The sequence below is a fragment of the Epinephelus lanceolatus genome, chromosome 13 (genome assembly GCF_041903045.1).
Source record: "Epinephelus lanceolatus isolate andai-2023 chromosome 13, ASM4190304v1, whole genome shotgun sequence".
Lineage (NCBI taxonomy): Eukaryota > Metazoa > Chordata > Actinopteri > Perciformes > Serranidae > Epinephelus > Epinephelus lanceolatus.
Window position 1 is genome coordinate 1,002,684 of NC_135746.1, and position 19,968 is coordinate 1,022,651.

General features: G+C 44.8%; 1 protein-coding gene across 4 annotated transcripts; it reads left to right on the plus strand.

The window, feature by feature from the left end:
* The first annotated feature begins 1,658 nt into the window (after positions 1 to 1,658).
* On the plus strand, positions 1,659 to 19,586 carry LOC117270536 (ankyrin repeat and SOCS box protein 2-like). 4 transcript variants are annotated; one of them, XM_033648191.2, is made up of 11 exons: positions 1,659 to 1,940; positions 2,049 to 2,161; positions 12,032 to 12,184; positions 12,727 to 13,354; positions 13,946 to 14,115; positions 15,912 to 16,067; positions 16,282 to 16,527; positions 16,617 to 16,788; positions 17,058 to 17,589; positions 17,675 to 17,828; positions 18,786 to 19,586. In XM_033648191.2, exons 4-11 carry the CDS (start codon positions 12,969 to 12,971, stop codon positions 18,929 to 18,931), a joined length of 1,962 nt encoding a protein of 653 aa, XP_033504082.2. In that variant the 5' UTR covers positions 1,659 to 1,940; positions 2,049 to 2,161; positions 12,032 to 12,184; positions 12,727 to 12,968; the 3' UTR covers positions 18,932 to 19,586. The 4 variants fall into 4 exon arrangements, with proteins under 4 accessions (XP_033504082.2, XP_033504080.2, XP_033504085.2 ...); XM_033648189.2 differs by lacking the exon at positions 1,659 to 1,940 and having other exon boundaries at positions 1,991 to 2,161; XM_033648194.2 differs by lacking the exon at positions 1,659 to 1,940 and having other exon boundaries at positions 1,991 to 2,161; positions 12,822 to 13,354.
* Positions 19,587 to 19,968: the final 382 nt, after the last annotated feature.

Sequence of the window (19,968 nt, forward strand, 5' to 3'; positions counted from 1 at the left end):
ATTTATATAAAACCTGGAGCGTTCACACCTGCTCCTCCTGCTCTGTGCTGTGCGGAGGAAACGTCACGCCAGATTCGGTTCAAAATTCGCATTACACATTTTCTTTTCTATTTAATAAGAGTCAGAATCCAGGACCCCTCAAACATTACACCTCTAACACATCCACACGGTGTCTTCTTCACTTCGGCGCACACACAGCACCGAGACAATCAGATCTTTCTGTCAAATCCAGACCGACTACACCCGTTTCACCGTCAGGTCCTGTCCGGTTGGAGCGTCACGCCGGACTGCGTTAAATGTTGAGCGCTATGATGCGTCTGAGCTCAGCTGTGAACCTGCGACACGGAACAGCTCCAGAAAATGAGATGTTTCAGAGCATCCTGTCTCGGCCTCCTCTCGCTCCACCAGCCTCGAGTCATTCATTCCAATGGCGCTGTTTCTGAACCCGGGTCCGTCCGGTCGCTCCCACACGGAGGGCGGAACCGTCTCCGTTACCGAGCAGAGAGGACCTGACACAAGTTGAGAGCTGATGTGGATCCGGCCTCCTGCAGTGGGTCTTGGTCTGGACGGAGTGTGAATCTGTTCACTTGTCACAGATGTGAATGAAGTCTGGTTCATATCACACCGACCCGCTGCTGATGGAGCCAAAGCCCGGCTCACCGGACCGGAACCGGACTGACACCGGACCAGAACCGGGTGATCGGCAGCAGGGCGGGCTAGCTGGAGGCTAACGCCCTGCACTGCAGCAGCTAAACTGGTTTCCATGGAAACGGCTGACTGTTAGTGACCAGACTCATTCACAAAGTCCGGTTTATACACAGAACACACACATCAGGGTCTGAGACACATCAGGGTCTGAGACACAACAGGGTCTGAGACACATCAGGGTCTGAGACACATCAGGGTCTGAGACACAACAGGGTCTGAGACACAACAGGGTCTGAGACACAACAGGGTCTGAGACACAACAGGGTCTGAGACACATCAGGGTCTGAGACACAACAGGGTCTGAGACACATCAGGGTCTGAGACACATCAGGGTCTGAGACACATCAGGGTCTGTCTTATACATGTTCACATCAACAACATTAATATTGACACATGTCATTAATATAAATGTAAATCACAGAGAGAGGTGTAGCTGTACATTTACAGTTTTACATTTACAGTTTTATGATTTACCGTGTGTCTGTGAGCAGCAGGATCATCAGGACTGTAAACAGAACCTGACCTAGTGAGAACTACAGAGGACCCAGTACAGAACCCTGGGGTTCCCCACAGACACGATGGAGCAACATGCTCTTTAATTTCTCTCATAGAAGTCAGCTCCAGGTGCGCAAAACATTCTTAACCATCCAGACCTGCTCTGACCCAGCTGTGCTGAACGATCACCAGTCACCTGTTAGCACAGGTAACGCCTAAACACCATATCAGGACAGGTGTGGTGCCGTGTGCAAAGACTCTGACACATGAACCAAAGAACTGGAGAGATGAGACCAAAAACAGGCTGTAAGAAGAAGAAGTTCAGCAGTAGTGAAAAGTATGTTAAATAAACTTAAACCAAGTAAAATGATTTTCCATCAGTCCTGTTTTTACAGGAAAATCAAAAACACATAAACAATAAAACATCCATGAGGCTGTAAATGTGTCTCAGCAGGGGTGGAGGAAGAACTCAGATCCTTTACTGCAGCAAAGAAAGTCTTAGATCAGAATCAGGACAAATCCTGGATACAAATGAAAAGAAGAAGATCTGTTGGAATATTGTTTCTCACATGGAGCCAAATGTGTCATCAGGACTGTCTGTCCCTGTCTCTGTGTCCCCTACACTCACTGCTCAGACCTGCTGTCCTCCAGCCGTCCACTAGATGTCCTCAGACTCTCAGTCCAGGTCACCTGACGTCCTCTCCCACCTGCACACCTGTCCTGACTCCCTTCATCAGGTCTGAACTTCACAACCTTTCCCTCTCAGTCTTTGTTAGACGTCCTCATGTTCTTCTTCTCTCTGAGTTTGATTAGTGTCTGATCTGTCTCTGTCACCTGTTCTCCAGTCACCTGTTGTGGACTCACCTGGATGTTGACCTGTTGTTTATCACCTGTCAGCCTCGTCACTCTGGAAGCTTCTGAACCTCCAGTTTGTCTGCAACACTCTGTCTGTTTGTGGGTAAGATTAATGAATCATTATCATTATCATGATGACGTCTGACAGTGCTGAGAGCTGCTCTGAGAGACACCAGTTTAGGGACTGTTTGTTATTTATGAGGAGGAGGGGCAAAAAGGGGGAGGCATATCAAATAATTCTTAAAGCACTGGGGAGGGACTGAAGCTTTTTATTGTGTCTGTGGGACATACACATTTAAATGGTTGTATTTTGAATTTATTTTACCACAGAATTTTACAGAAAACAAACCTTCCTGACCTGCAGAAAGTTTTGTCCTCAGACACATCATGTGTGACGAAAGCTTTCATTTAACTTTCAAACATCAAAGAGTGATGTACAGCAGGGCGTTACTTTCACTGAATGATAAAAAAATGACACCTTATCTCGTAATTACCACAAAGATCAATGCATTCATAAATGAGAAATCCACTGAAATCACAACTTTGAAATGTGCAGATTTAAGGTGATCATCACTGACAATGATGCAAAGACATTTGCCAAGGGCTCCCCCACAAACTACCAGCTGTTAACGTTGTGACATGATGTCACAGAATCATGACATGTAATTTGATGTCAATATATTCATAAATCAGTCACAGGTTCATTGGACAGACTTTCATGTCATTGTGCTCTTTACTGCGTTGTCATTTCTGATTATTTCGTATTGACTAAAACTGTGAGGTATCTGCCTGAATGAGTTTCCAACATCTCCAAAAAGTCGAGGCTTTGATTTGGAGCTATTAAAGATAACAGCCATGAAAAACATCCTCATTTTAAGGAACATTAATATTTCCACACGTCTCACACCGAGCAGGAAGTGACAGCAGATTAAATGTGGCAGCGCCGTCAACGATGATGAGATTCTGATCTCATGATTACAGATCTTATCTTGTACTTATGAGGAGAGGGTCAAAACAAAAAGTCACGTAACAGAACAAATCTACTTTGTAAATGTACATGTGATATGAAATTATGACAAAACACAATTAAAAAAATCACATGCTCGCAAAATATGACACTCAGGGCCGAATTCACAAAGAATGAACTGCGGCCGCTGATAGCACCTTGAATTGCACTTCACTTGCACCCGCAGTTTGCTCCATCTTAACGTCCTATTCACAAAGGATATTGCGCTAATGATATACCAGCGCAAACACGCCCACAAAGTTTGGCAGCTGAGTGCAGTTTGCCCCTGATTTGCCCCTGATTGCAATAAGCCACATGGCAAAGTATAAATGCCGGCTTTGCACCAAGAACACTGTGGCAGAACAATGGCAGACTTTGTCTGGCAAAGTACTGAATACTGTATCCCCTCATGTAGTGATGTCTGCTGGTGAGTCAGTCTAACAGTGTCGGATGGGTTGAGGCTGTGGATTTGACCAAGTTTGACCACTTTATCACTATTCCCTCTCACTTGTAGCTGTTTTTTCGTTATCTTTTCAATTTAATATGAATTATGGAACCGTTTTTGTTCACGTTTGTTTCCCCCGTTTCGTAAAATAAATTATTGAAAGTTGCTTTTGAAGTGCGTGACAGAAGTGCGTTTTGAGAACGACCGCAGACTGTCACCTGTTCAACGCATCAGTATCTTCGGATGCCATTAAAGTAATAATGATTATAATAATAATGTCAAAATATTATTTACAGACTGATTTAACAGACGATCACTGCTGCCACGATCACTGGAAAGTCTGGGCGAGAGGCTTCCACAGAGGAGCGCCCAGTTTGCACCAGCTTTCTAAAGACGTTATTCACTTCACTCAAACTGCGTGTGGCTGTTAGCGCTGGTGTTAGTGAATTAGACGTTGTTTATCAGTGAGGCTCATTTGCATAGAAAGGGGCAATTGTTGCGCCAAATATATGCATATTACCTCATTTAAATACGTGCAAATGACACCGGAGCACCGAGACGCAATCTGCTTGGCAGCGCAGTTAGTGGAGCATTTCACCCTCTGCGCGTGCTTTGTGAATTAGACGGTATCTGTTTGCTCCATTTTTACCGGTTTAGCAGCCGCAAAAGCCACGCAATCCTTTTGTGAATTCGGCCCTCAGTGTCCATGTGTTCACAGGTCATCGACCAAAAAATGGATAGATAAAATACTCCCCAGCTGAAGAGAAAGTTCAGACTGTCAGCTGAACCGAACAGAGTGACTCAGTCAGTCAGGTAACTTCTAAAATCACACGCAGCAACTGATTGTGATTAGAGGAGGTTTAATTACAGCAGAGAAGTTGTGGTTAAATAAAAAGATAAATAAAATAATTTTCCTTGTATGAGCCAAGAGTGCAGTTTCAGTTGTTAACGACACAAAAGATGTTGATGAAATAATTAAAGTACTGGAATCACACAGTTTAACTCCTGGTTTATTTAGATGTAGTTCACTGCTGAAATCATTCTGAATTAAAGTCTTTCCAGGTAGTTTACATGAGAAATATTCATTCTGAATGAGGGTTTACACGGAGATCAGTTTAATCGCCTTTTAATCACGTTTATTCGGGTCTGCGCAAAGTTTGGGGCAGGGAAGGTTTCTGATTGGATAGGGGGCGGGGCGGATGTTACGTGTTTACGTTTACCGGAAGAAAACACTGTAGTCCTTGCTCCGGATAACAAGATGCGTAACGACGCCGTTCTTAGTGCCTTTTTCGGGCTTGTTTTGCTTATATTCTTGAAGCAGCAGTACGACAACAACCTTGTTCTGCTAATGCTTCGTCTGTTGAGGAGGAGAAGGGAGGTAGAAGGTCGCAGAAGGGAGATAGAAGACCGTGCTGTGGAGAATGGAAACCGGTGAGTGCAACGAGTCCGACTGCTCTATCTCAGCCCGTTGCTATGCGCGCTGTATACGTCATGGCGCCAGAAGGGCAAGGAAACGAGCATGTGCAGAAAGACCGGAATGAACTTAAAGAGGAATGAGTGTATACAAGTGTGAGAAATTCTTTCATTCGGAGTTAGAAACGGAATATTCCAGCCCCTTACATCGGATTGAATTTTCAATCGGAATGACCATTTACGTGACCACTTTTAATCGGAATGGCCTTTCATTCCGAATGAAAGTGGAATTAAACTGTCCATGTAAACGCCCTCACTGATTATTAAGTATTTGTCAGCTGGTCTGACGTTAAACTTCTCAGTTAATTATTAGTATAAGTTCTGCGAGGAGCCTGAGGAGTCTGTTTTGTTTCCAGTGATCTTCACTTTTCAGAGGCTGGAACTAGCTCAGTTCATGAGGAGTTAGTTGACTCGGAGATGAAGGAAACTCAGAGTTGGTTTGTTGTCTCTCTTCAGCTGAATCCAGTCGGATGGAAGGACGTGTCAGACTCAACATGTCATTCACTCGATGAACAGCTGATATTGATCGCAGACACTCTGCAGAAATTATTAATCTGAATGATATCCTCAGTCCTCATGTCGTTGATACATCACACACTGGTGACGCTGTGTGTGTGTTTCACTTTGTGTTTTTGGTGACAAGAGTTTTCTATACAACCCCTGAGCATGCTGAGCATGTTTCCATGGCAACCATCTGTCAGGCTGTTGGAGATGTGATTCCTGTACTGAAACGTTTCCTGAACACACAAGACGAATCACACAAGATTCACAGCTGTTAGTCTGAGCAGTGTGAAGCTCTGAGACACGACTCAGTTAATCAGATTATTTTGGATTTCCAGGTGTGACTGATGATCTGACTGATGATCTGACCGATGATCTGACTGATGATCTGACCGATGATCTGACTGATGATTTGACCGATGATCTGACTGATGATCTGACCGATGATCTGACTGATGATCTGACTGATGATCTGACCGATGATCTGACTGATGATCTGACTGATGATCTGACCGATGATCTGACTGATGATCTCACTGATGATCTGACCGATGATCTGACCGATGATCTGACCGATGATCTGACTGATGATCTGACCGATGATCTGACCGATGATCTGACCGATGATCTGACCGATGATCTGATTGATGATCTGACCGATGATCTGACCGATGATCTGACTGATGATCTGACCGATGATCTGATTGATGATCTGACCGATGATCTGATTGATGATCTGACTGATGATCTGACTGATGATCTGACCGATGATCTGACTGATGATCTCACTGATGATCTGACCGATGATCTGACCGATGATCTGACCGATGATCTGACCGATGATCTGATTGATGATCTGACCGATGATCTGACCGATGATCTGACTGATGATCTGACCGATGATCTGATTGATGATCTGACCGATGATCTGATTGATGATCTGACTGATGATCTGACTGATGATCTGACCGATGATCTGACCGATGATCTGATTGATGATCTGACTGATGATCTGACTGATGATCTGACCGATGATCTGACCGATGATCTGATTGATGATCTGACTGATGATCTGACTGATGATCTGACCGATGATCTGACTGATGATCTGAACGATGATCTGATTGATGATCTGACCGATGATCTGACCGATGATCTGACCGATGATCTGACTGATGATCTGACTGATGATCTGACCGATGATCTGACCGATGATCTGACCGATGATCTGATTGATGATCTGATTGATGATCTGACTGATGATCTGACCGATGATCTGATTGATGATCTGACCGATGATTTGACGATGATCTGACCGATGATTTGACCGATGATCTGACTGATGATCTGACCGATGATCTGATTGATGATCTGACTGATGATCTGACTGATGATCTGACCGATGATCTGACTGATGATCTGAACGATGATCTGATTGATGATCTGACCGATGATTTGACCGATGATCTGACCGATGATTTGACCGATGATCTGACTGATGATCTGACCGATGATCTGATTGATGATCTGACTGATGATCTGACTGATGATCTGACCGATGATCTGACTGATGATCTGAACGATGATCTGATTGATGATCTGACCGATGATCTGATTGATGATCTGACCGATGATCTGACCGATGATCTGACCGATGATCTGATTGATGATCTGACTGATGATTTGACCGATGATCTGACCGATGATCTGACCGATGATCTGATTGATGATTTGACCGATGATCTGACCGATGATCTGACCGATAATCTGACCGATGATCTGATTGATGATCTGACTGATGATTTGACCGATGATCTGACCGATGATCTGACTGATGATCTGATTGATGATTTGACCGATGATCTGACCGATGATCTGATTGATGATTTGACCGATGATTTGACCGATGATCTGACCGATGATCTGACCGATGATCTGACTGATGATCTGACTGATGATTTGACCGATGATCTGACCGATGATCTGACCGATAATCTGACTGATGATCTGACAGTTAGCTGTTAGCAGTTAGCAGGAGGTTAAACTGCTGTGCCTTTAAAGGGCCAGTGTGTAATATTTGGCATGGTTTATTGTCATATCTGAATCTGAATCTGAATATTCTACCCATTAATATGTTTATACAAGTGTATAATCGCTATAAAATAAAATTCATTTGGTTTTCGTAGCCTTATAATTATGCTTTTATATATATATATATATATATATATATATATATATATATATATATATATATATATATATATATATATATATATATATATATATAGCAAGGGCCTTGCTTTAGAGAGGTCGCCATCTTGCGCCGCCATGTATGTACGGCAGCCCGAGCGGACAATCCAGCCAGCCAGAGAACGTGTTTCGCGTGTATAAATAAACCAACGAAGACAGTGGAAGGAAGGAAGAAGGAGGAAGAAACAGCAGAGAGTGTTAGTAGTTCGTTGATGGAGAGTAGTGAAAAGTTTTTTTAGTTATAAAGTTTGCGAATGGACCACACTTACCACGCAACAGGAGAGAATGAACCCGAACTGTCATCTGTGAGGAAAAGAAGACGCAACTTCACTCCTTGTGATGCACTCTCTGCGGCGCTTTTCCTCCTGATGATATATCTCCCCAACGATGGCAGCAGTAGCACCGAATCCCATTCTGTGCAGCAAAATGTGAGCGGAGGATTCAGCCTCTCTTCTCGCCCGCTCAGCATCCAAGTTCCTCATCTGTGTGCTCCGGCTCAAACAGGTATGGCTCTGGGTCTGTGTCCGCTACAAGAAACTCTTCAAAATCGCGTTCAATGTCGTCCATTGCAGCTACTATAGTCCGGAGATATCGCTAGGCTAAATAAACAGCTGAGCTCTGTTTACAGGCTACGCTGTCAGTCAGTGTGCGGGCTGGAGATTGGTGGAGCAGAGAGGGGAGGGGGGTCCCCACTTAGTATGGTAAATGAGTATGTGTGTATGAAGTGTGTGTGTTACGCTAGAAGAGTCAGAGTTTGGGACGGAGTCTTTTACCCCCTGGAGTGTTACCAGTTAACAGTTTTTGGAGTGCTCAAATAAACTGGCCTTTTTCCCGAACGCTCCTCTGGTCTCCTGCTCGTGAGGGATTCATTACAATATCGTAACATGGCTTAGATTTCTAAATAAACATTCACCTCGTTGCTAGATAGACCTACTCCTGAAAAACTTGTGTCTGCGCAACGCTTTTTGTCCCTACGAGGCCACCGTCATTTACCCGACGGGAGGGGTGAGCGAGTGAGCCCTGCAATCTAGAATTTGACCACTGATGTCACTGTTTTCAACCCATTTTACACACTGGCCCTTTGAAATTGAAGATTTATTCAAAATTCAATTCAATTCAATTCAGTTTTATTTATAAAGCCCAATATCACAAATCACAATTTGCCTCACAGGGCTTTACAGCATACGACATCCCTCTGTCCTTATGACCCTCACAGCTGATCAGGAAAAACTCCCCAAAAAACCCTTTAACGGGGAAAAAACGGTAGAAACCTCAGGAAGAGCAACTGAGGAGGGATCCCTCTTCCAGGACGGACAGACGTGCAATAGATGTTGTACAGAACAGATCAGCATAATAAATTAACAGTAATCCATATGACACAATGAGACAGAGAGAGAGAGAGAGACAGAGAGAGAGAGACAGAGAGAAATGTGACTTAATAGTCACAGTGGTGTGGCTCAGTAGTTGGAGTCTGGAGTTCTGAAGGTGCAAAAACAAGCTCCATCTACTCACACTATAGATAAACAAAGTTAAACTGCGTCGTCGTTAAATGTGATGATTTATTGACTGTGAGCTGAAACCAAACTGACAGCTCTGCACTTCATATATCAATATCTGCGAGTCACAGTGGTGCTCCATGGTCCCAAAATGTGACTAAATAGTCTTGGTGGTGCTCCATGGTCACAAAATGTGGCTCAGTAGTTGGAGTCTGGAGTTCTGAAGGTACAAAAACACGCTCCATCTACTCACACTAATCGAAACTAAAAGTTAAACTGAAGTTATTGTTCTTGGCCCCAAACAACTCAGAGACTCTTTATCTGATGACATAGTTTCTCTAGATGGCATTGCTCTGGCCTCTAGCACTACCGTAAGAAACCTCGGAGTAATATTTGATCAAGATTTGTATTTTAATTCTCATTTAAAACAAACCTCACGGACTGCATTTTTTCATCTGCGTAATATTACGAAAATTAGGCCTATCCTGACCCGAAAAGATGCAGAAAAATTGGTCCACGCTTTTGTTACCTCTAGGCTGGATTACTGTAACTCTCTATTATCAGGTAGCTCTAGTAAGTCCTTAAAAACTCTCCAGCTAATTCAGAATGCAGCAGCACGTGTACTAACAGGAACTAAGAAACGAGATCATATTTCTCCTGTTTTAGCTTCTCTGCACTGGCTCCCTGTAAAATCCAGAATTGAATTTAAAATCCTACTGTTAACTTATAAAGCTCTAAATGGTCAAGCTCCGTCATATCTTAGAGAGCTCATAGTGCCATATTATCCCACCAGAACACTGCGCTCTGAGAACGCAGGGTTACTCGTGGTCCCTAAAGTCTCCAAAAGTAGATCAGGAGCCAGAGCCTTCAGCTATCAGGCTCCTCTCCTGTGGAATCATCTTCCTGTTACGGTCCGGGAGGCAGACACCGTCTCCACATTTAAGACTAGACTTAAGACTTTCCTCTTTGATAAAGCTTATAGTTAGGGCTGGCTCAGGCTTGCCCTGTACCAGCCCCTAGTTAGGCTGACTTAGGCCTAGTCTGCCGGAGGACCCCCTATAATACACCGGGCACCTTCTCTCCTTCTCTCTCTCTCTCTCTCTCGTATCCTATTACTGCATCTTGCTAACTCGGCCATTCTGGATGTCACTAACTCGGCTTCTTCTCCGGAGCCTTTGTGCTCCACTGTCTCTCAGATTAACTCATATCACAGCGGTGCCTGGACAGCGTGACGTGTGTGGTTGTGCTGCTGCCGTGGTCCTGCCAGATGCCTCCTGCTGCTGCTGCCATCATTAGTCATTAGTCATACTTCTACTGTTATTATACACATATGACTATTGTCACACATGTATACTGTCAGATATTAATACATACTTTCAGCATATTGTACCACAGTAGCCAGAACTATAACTATAATATTATTACTTTCAATAATGTTGTTGTAAGCTACTGTCATTACCTGCATCTCTCTCTCTCTCTCTCTCTCTCTCTCTCTCTCTCTGTCTCTCTCTCTGTCTCATTGTGTCATGCAGATTACTGTTAATTTATTATGCTGATCTGTTCTGTACGACATCTATTGCACGTCTGTCCGTCCTGGAAGAGGGATCCCTCCTCAGTTGCTCTTCCTGAGGTTTCTACCGTTTTTTTCCCCCGTTAAAGGGTTTTTTGGGGAGTTTTTCCTGATCAGCTGTGAGGGTCATAAGGACAGAGGGATGTCGTATGCTGTAAAGCCCTGTGAGGCAAACTGTGATTTGTGATATTGGGCTTTATAAATAAAATTGATTGATTGAAATTGAATCGTCGTTAAATGTGATGATTTACTACCTGTCAGCTGTAAAACATACTAACAGCTCTCCAGTTTATATATTAATAATATCAGTGAGTCTCTGTGGTCTCATGTTTGTGGGTCCTCATTTATGAGTGTGTGTCTGTGACAGAACTGAAACAGTGAAGAGAGTCTGTGTCTGTGGCTTAAAATAACTATGTGATCATTTTAACTCGATGTTCGTGACGTGTCATTTTATGTATCATATGAGATACATCAAGTATATTCAGTGTTTGAAGTTACCCATGATGCACCTCAATCCACCACGGCTGCTGGTCCCGGAGGACAAGGTCCCTGATGGACTGGTCAGAGTCCATCTCAGATGAGCTTGGGCTCAGAGAAGTGGGTGGAGCATGGTAGAGTCTGAACTGTCATTGGTAGATGCAGCAATGTGTTTACTGACAGTGATTTTCCAAAGTGTTCCAGAGCCCATGTAGTAATATCCTTTATACAGTCTGAGGGGTCAAAGGTCACTGACATTCAGCCTTGTCTCTTACATGCAGAGATTTCTGCATTCTGCATTTCTGTTGATGATATTATGGGATGTAGATGTGAAATCTGAAACTCTTGGACTGTTTGTCCTCACAGTTTGTATCAAAGTGTCCGTCCTGAACAACTGAGCCTTTAGAGGGCGCTGCTTTCACTCTGCTACCTGTTCACCTGTTTACCTGTTCACCTGTTTACCTGTTCAGCTGTTCAGCTGTTCACCTGTTCACCTGTTTACCTGTTCAGCTGTTCAGCTGTTTACCTGTGCAAGGTCACACACAGGTGTTTCTCACTCTGTTGTTGCTGCTGTCACAACTTTATTGAAATTTGTCAAATCAAATTCAGACTGAGTATATTTATTACAACAATACTGTTCATCAGTTTGAACATAAAAAATCTTGTCTGTACAGTATATTTGTGTGTGTGTGTGTGTGTGTGTGTGTATACTGTGTATTTATATATTAAGTGTCTGAGGTGTGTTTGACTTGGAGCCAGCAGAGTTTCAGTATCAGAGTTTTGGCTCGGACTCGCAGCAGCATGTGAACACATTAAACCAACAGACTGTTTAACAGCAGAGACACACAGAGACGTCTCTGCTGAGACCTGAAGACAGAGGACTGCGTCCTGATTGGACCGTTTCACAGGTAGGACCGAGTCCACATTTCATCCCTTCATTAAAGGTTTCATCCTGACTCAGGCTCCACTGCCAGATGTTTTGATAAATGATGAATGGATGAGTCGCCTTCAGTCAGATGATGATGTGTTTTCTAAAATTCAGATGAATGAATGAAACAGTTTTTTATCTTCAGTGTTTCAGCTTCATGACATAAATGATTATATACTGTCTATAGTTCTGATGTTATTTACGTCTTTATGTTATCTTATCAGTTAATGTACAGTGTTTTAATGTTTGCTGTATCGTGTGTTTATGCTGTTATTTTATCACGTGATGATGTCATTTTATGTTGTATTTATGTTTTGTGTGCTAGCATCTCATGTCAGGTTGTGAGGAGAGGTTTGAGTGATGTCATGATGAATGAACTCAGTGTCACAGGTTACAGAGTTAAAGTGAATCTGTGGAGCTGTTTTAACGTAGATGATGTCATCATGTAAAAGTCGTTGGTCTTTGTCGACATGTTCGTCCAGTTGGTCAGAGCTGTAGAAATAAAACACGGTTTTCGTACAGGTGGTCTCAGTGAGTGCGAACAGTTTGGATTGAGGGCGGAGAAAAGAAACACCACTGACCTCCATAACCTCTCTCACTGATCTGACATCCATCAGCTGCTGCTGCCAAAACCTGTAACTGGAGATCTGATGGGATCCACTGCTGCTGGATATCACAGAGAGACGTCTTCTGAGTCTTCACGTCTTCATCACTGACATTAAACTCAACAAACTGAATCTGATTCTCCAGAGTTCAGATCCAACATGGCCGCCGCCGCTGATGTGAATGTGGACGATTACAGTGTTTACAGTCACCTGTCTGATGAGGAGCTGTTGCAGATCGCTGTCGAGAGGAGCCTCTCTGACACACACCTCCCCTCAGGTCAGAGCTCATCATCATCATCATCATCATCATCATCATCATCATCATCATCATCATCATCATCATCATCATCATCATCATCATCAGCAGCAGCAGCAGCAGCAGCAGCAGCAGCAGCAGCACCTCCTCCCTGTGCTGCCCCAACCCGAACAAACCCAAACCCCGTACAGAGACACCCCGACCCTCCGCTTCCGTCACAGCCGTGTGTCCAAAACTCTGTCAACCCTCCAACAGGCCTGTTCCAGTTCATCTACAGAGGCATCAGGAGGTGAGACAGTCCGGACAGACCTGTCCAGAGAGGACGTAAACAACCAGTAAATATCTGTAAACAACCAACAAACATCTGTAAATATCTGTAAACAACCAACAAACATCTGTAAACAACCAACAAACATCTGTAAACAACCAACAAACATCTGCAGACTTCTCACAGACCAGGTCCCAGAGGACTCAGCAGGGGTCAAAGATCTCTGACAGAATCTAATTTAAAATCAGGATCTTTGAGTCCTGCTTTGTCAAACAGACGACCTGTTAGAGGACCCTCCTTCAGGTGGTGCACCTCTCTTTGTACATTATGGGATGGAGGTGCCTGTACACCCACCTTCTTCCGTTTATCCTGTCCCCACAGACGGACTCTGAGTCCACAGAGACGTTCATCAGATACCTGTTTAAACTCCAGCTGAGGGTCTCCACTCTTCAGTTCGGTGGACGGAGGATCTGCTCCAGCTGCTTCCTGCTGACCCAGCAGAGTCCTTCAACACATGTTGGCTGTTTACCAGATGTTTGTTTACAGTGTCTTGTTGTTGTCTACCCCAGCTTCCTGTCCTCGTACTGAGTGTTGTCTCTGTCTTTGTCTCAGCGAGTTCAGTCCTCTGCAGTCTCTGATTATAAACGGAGACATAGAGGCTCTGAAGGATCTGGTCAGACGTGGGTCCAGCTGTCTGACGGAGCCGAACGATGACGGCTGGATCGCTCTTCATGAAGCTGCTTATTATGGACAGCTGCAATGTGTCATCGTCCTCGTCACAGGTGAGGAGCTGGTCTCTGGTCGTCTGATCAAAGAGACAGTTTGAGTTAGTTTGTTCTCTGGTTTTTCATGTCGACATCATGATTGACCCCACAGTGAACTACACAACACTCTTCATCATGACCAAACCTGCTTCATCTCTTCACTCCAGTAACAGAGAACGTGTGTCTCACAGGGATTTGTGTTGGGTCCTGTTTTACTTTCTATCTTTAGACCCTTTTACTGTTAGTGAACAGTGTGATGTTTGTTGGTGGGCGGGGCTTAGCTGGAAGCAAAACAGTTCTCCACAGACATTAGCTAGCGCTAGCTAACAAGTTGTGTTGTCTTGTTCTAGACGATGGAGGAAGAGGATGTGAGTGGTGCGTTCAGAAACACTCATTGTGAGTGTGGGAGCGCACTCTGACACAAACTGGAGCGTTGATAAATTGGGAGCGCTGTCTGAATGTAGCGTTGGGTTATCCAGAGCAGCGCACTCTCAGAGTGGCAGAGCGCACTCTGGACACTCTGTCTGTGGAGACGGAGCAGCAGAGCGCCGAGCGGAGTGAATGTGTGATTAACTTAACCGTTGGTTCATTCATGTAGAAATATAACGCTGCGTTTCTTCCACCAACAGGGCTCTCATTTTAGTGTAGAGCGTCAGACTGAATTTACCAACGCACCATGTCAGGTCACTCACTCTCCGGGACCGCCAGTGTTACTGGAATAAGTAAACACTGACCAACGGGACCAGACTGGCCGACCCGTATGCTCTCACTCAGTGGATGGATGATGTCACAGGAAGCCAATCTTACAAAGGAGGACCACACTTGTTTGTTTTGCTATGGAAGCTAACGTTAGCTAATGTGCTAAAAAGTTAGCGTTGCAGAGAAATCCAATATTCCTCTTAATCCCTCCCCAGTTTCTGATGAGGTGGAATGTTGTTGGCAGCTCTTTATCCTTCGAACATTTTTATTGCATTTAATTCCCGGTGTCTAATTAATTCTTGACTTGTAAATAAATATATTTTCCCCTTTTTTTCGATTCCTCTGCTCTGTGCTCTCTGTATTACTCAGTTTTATTGGATTATTTTTCACTGTAAACTGTAAACAGTTCTGTAAACTGTTAGTTCAGGTGTTTTGTCATTGTCTGTTTTTCTCCTTCAGTCGAGAGGAGGTCGTCGAAATGTTTCAGGAGAGGTCGAGAAGCCTCATTTTTATTTCTTTTTTACTATTTAGATTTTATACAGTTTTATGTGTGCATAGAAAAACAAATAAATCATCTTTTCCACTATCCAGCACTTTGGTTCATGACAGGATGATTCTTAAAGGAACACTTCACCCTCTAAATGACCGTTTGTACATCAGTTACTCGGCCCCGTGTTATGTTAAATTTCTGAAGAAGATGCTGAGCTGAAGCTGCTGATGAAACGTGTGCTCACAAACTCTGACACAACTCGTTCAGTAAAACCCAAGTCTCATTCACGAGAGGCTTCTATTGACAGTGTGGTTTATTTTGATTTTAATTTTAATTTTTGAACCAGTCATCCGTCATAATTCTGGACTCTTCAGAAATATTACTGACATTTTTATGTACGCTTTAATTGTTCCAACCAAACCAACAGTTTTATCATTTATGACGTTTCTGGCAGCCGGCGTCTTCGTTACATTACTGCCTCCTGCTTTATTTAATCTCTGTCAGTGTCCACGTCCTCTGCAGTTGTTTATTCAGCCCAACCTGCCGCCACTTGGTTTGGTGAGAATGTGATCAGAACAATAAAAACAAATCCAAAGTTTGACCTTTGACCTCTTGCGGTCTGCAGCTCATCCTGACTCGGTGAACAGATGCAGTTTGAGGAATCAGACGGCTCTGCGGCTGGCTGCGGGCCGAGGAAAAGTTTCCTGTGTCGATTTTCTCCTGAAACACGGAGCCGACCCAAACATCGCCAACAAGGACCAAGAGACGCCACTGTTCTCAGGTGAAGTGACATCACAGCTGACATCACAGCACCCACTGAAAAGTGCAGTGATGTCACAGTTGTAAAGAGAAACCTAGGATCTTGCAGCAGTTTATATGGAGAGATTCATGTTCTGTCAAACATGTAAAGTTTGTACACGTTTAGGGAGTATTCAGCTGGACACCTTCAGAAAAATGAAACAAACCTCCTCTTGTTTCACTGTCGTTGTTTTCAGCCTGTGAGAACCCGAACGACGCCATCGTGGATCTGCTGCTGAAGTTTGGAGCTCAGGTGAATCGCTGCAGCACTCAGGGAGTGAGTCCTCTTCATGAAGCCTGCAGACATGGACAGGTGAAGATCTGCAGGACGTTACTGGAGTCCGGAGCCAATCTACACACCAGGAACATCTACGGCATCCAAGCGTTCTTCACCGCCGCACAGCACGGACACGTCGACGCCCTGCACCTGCTCGCCAAGAAAGGTCAGCCCTACAAACCTGTCCGCAAACTATCTTTCGTGTCTGTCAGGAGCTGATACGAAGGTGTTTCTTAAGGTGTTTTTGTCCCTCAGGTGCAGATATAAATGGACAGGCACAAGACGGAGCCACGCCACTGTATGAAGCCTGTAAGAACGGTCACTTTGCTGCTGTGGAGGTGTTGCTGTCTCTGAAAGCCGACGCTAACCGATCCACGAAGTCTGGCCTGCTGCCTCTTCATGTGGCTGTTCAGAACGATCACACACGGTCTGAGACACTTCCTGTCTGTCACTGTCTCTCCTTTATCAACCATTCTGTGTTTCACTGATACTTTCTAATAAATCAACAATATTTTAAGAGCTTTCAGAATAAACACCAAAGACGTCTGAGGTCTCAAACTGTAAAGTAAACACCTGTTTGTTTGTCTGGAGCCAGAAGTTCAGGCTCAGGGTTCTGCTGACCCACAGTCAGCCTGTCTCTGCTGGTCGTTTCCAGGTGTTTGATCCTAAATCCTCACTGATCTTTTGTATTTCCAGAATCGTGTCGCTGCTGATCCCGGTGACCAGCAGAGTCAGAATCCGGACCAGCGGTATCAGTCCTCTGCACATTGCTGCAGAGAACAACAGTGATGACATCATGGAGCTGCTGATCGAGTCCGGCTTTGACGTTAACACCAAGCTGTCAGAGGACCGCTCCAAGATGTACGAGGACCGGCGGAGCACGGCACTTTACTTCTGTGTCTATAACGGGAACCTCGAGGCTGCTGAGATGTTGCTGGAGGCTGGAGCTGACCCCAACCTGGACGTCTTCAACCCGCTGTTCATAGCCGTCCGGCTCTGCCGGATGGACATGGCAACGCTGCTGCTGAGCTACGGCGCCAACGTCAATGCTCAGATCGCCACCCAGCCATCCTCGTTCCCGGCGGCTATCCTGCTGAGAATGGAGTCTCTGTCCATGCTTAAACTGCTACTGGACAATGGCTGCGATGCTCAGTCCTGCTTTGACTGTCTGTATGGCCAAAAACCACATCCTGTCATGCCGTCACGCCGTCCCATTGAAGAAATGCAGGTCAGTAGAGAAGCACCGCACAGTGCTGCATGAAGCCGAATCAGAAATGTCCAGCACAAGAGTCTCTGTCTCTGTCCTGTTTCAGTTCTGCGAGGCCGTCTCCAGCCCGACTTTCTGCCATAGCGCTGGTCCCATCATCTCACTGATGCTGGACTACGTCAGCCACGTCCACCTGTGCTCTCAGCTGCAGGATGTCCTGAGGAGTTGCAGCGACTGGATGCCGATCATACTGAAAGCTCGTAAGCACAACAAAAACAATGCTGACAATTGACACGTTGGTAAGCCCCGCCCCTTTGTGATGCTCCATCAAGCTGGATTTTAGAGAGAAGAGCCTGCAGTTTGTGTTTGAAGGATAAATCAGGGAGTCAAATTGACTCATCAGCAGAAACAGGTCAGAAAGATAAAGACAGAAGCTAAAGGCTAACATTCAGATCACAGTGTGACAGTGAACCAACTCATCACTGATGATAGAGACAGAAGACGATGGATTTAAAGGGAAACGTTGGCATTTTTAACCAGCTGTGTGGCATCACAGTGTGTGCTGATGAACAATGTTTGGCTTCCCCTCATGCCGCCGCCAGCACCCTGCACGGAGCATGGAGCTCTGGGGGCATCTGCACACACTGTGATGTCACAGAGCTGGTTGAATATCTGTAAAGTTTCCCTGCTTCCCTTCACTGGTTCCTGTACAGCAGGTTGGTCTTCATTTAGCTAGCTAGCAAGCTAACTCTACACTTTAAGGGTGGTAGTGGTAGTAGGAGCAGGCTGACGGCTGAGCATGCCGAAATGCTCATCTTCTTAGAAAAGAATCTCCACATCATGTTTTTTCCAAGACGAGCAAGGTAAGGAGAAGGGACACTACAATATTAAGCTTATCAATATACCGTTGCCTCTCTGGTAGGCACAGCGTGTTAAAATAATCCTTTGCCATGTTATTATTAGCTAGCTATAGCTAATAATTATTAGCTAGCTAGCAATTCAGTCGTGGAGACTTGAAGACGCAGCTGCGGAGGCAGAATGACAGCAAACGAGCGAAGAAGCGGAGGGGAAAGTGGGCCTCGTTTCCCCTTTGGGGGCTTGGCTTTCAGATTATGATACGTTGCGCTCTTTCTCTATTAAAGATCACTGCCTCTGTCTGATTGGCTGGCTGAGCTGGGGGCGGGGTCTCTCACCTGTCCTCTGTGTTTCATGTCCAGGTCCTCCTCATCCTCTGATGCAGCTCTGCAGGTTGAAGATCAGACGTCAGGTTGGAGTCCGAAGACTCAAACTGCTCCACATGCTGCCACTTCCTGTCAGACTCATCCGCTTCCTGCACTATGACATCACCTGCTCATTCACCTGAACTCACCTGCTGTGGTGTGGTCGCACCACAAAGTGACGTGTAAATATGTTGATGATGTGGGAGCGCTCGCAGGGCTCGGTGGTGGACTGTTGTAGCTAACGAGCTAACCGCTAATGTTTTGTTAAGAGAGAAAATAAAGGTCTCCAGTTAGCTGGTCTGTTAGCATGTTAGCTTAGCTGAGTTTAACTGAATTTGAAAGACTTCTTGTGTTGGTGCTGACTTCACTGGTTGATCTGTTGTGTTGTTGCAGTTGAACTGGTCGCACTGGTTTTACACCACACTGAGCACTGCGTACACACAAAACAAGGCCTGAAAGAGGCGGACGCCGCTTCACACGCAGAAGGTGTGATCTTTAAAAACAGATTTGATGGAAGAAACTTTGGTGCATGCTAATGAAGCTTTTGGCGATGTGGACGGTGACGTCGAAGCCTGACTGTAGACACTGTTGAATATTTTTTGGCTTTTGTCCTTATGTATATTTTCAGTCTGGATCCTGTGCACTGTTTTATAAGTGAGACTGCCGGTGATTTTAGACTTGAAGGAGACAGAACTGAATGTTTGTCAGTGACCTTTGACCTCTGTTATATGATTTTTAAAACGTGTCATTAAAGGTCACACAGAAATAAAGCTGCACATCAGCAGACAGAGGTCTCACTCTGAAGCTTCTCTCGTACTTTTGTTCAGTGTGTGTGTGTGTGTGTGTGTGTTGTGAACCGGGGTGTAGACGCTCGCTGTGTGATCAGAAAGTTCACCTTCAGATTAACGACGTCGCTGTCAGCGCTCACTCTGTTTTATATGTTTTTATTTCATGCTGAGGCCTTGTGCAGCGCCGCTCCGACCCATCTGCTCAGTTTACAGCAGCTGAGTCTAAAAATAACACACACACACACAGTTAAGTTTAGGCCAAAAATAAAATGGGGTTTCAACTGGTGGGTGGCGGTCCAAAAGTGGGTCATGGGTTCATTCTGAATGGACCACAAGTGACTCATAAACACTGAGTTTGTAAAAAACACACTTTATTTTTAGACACAGTGAAT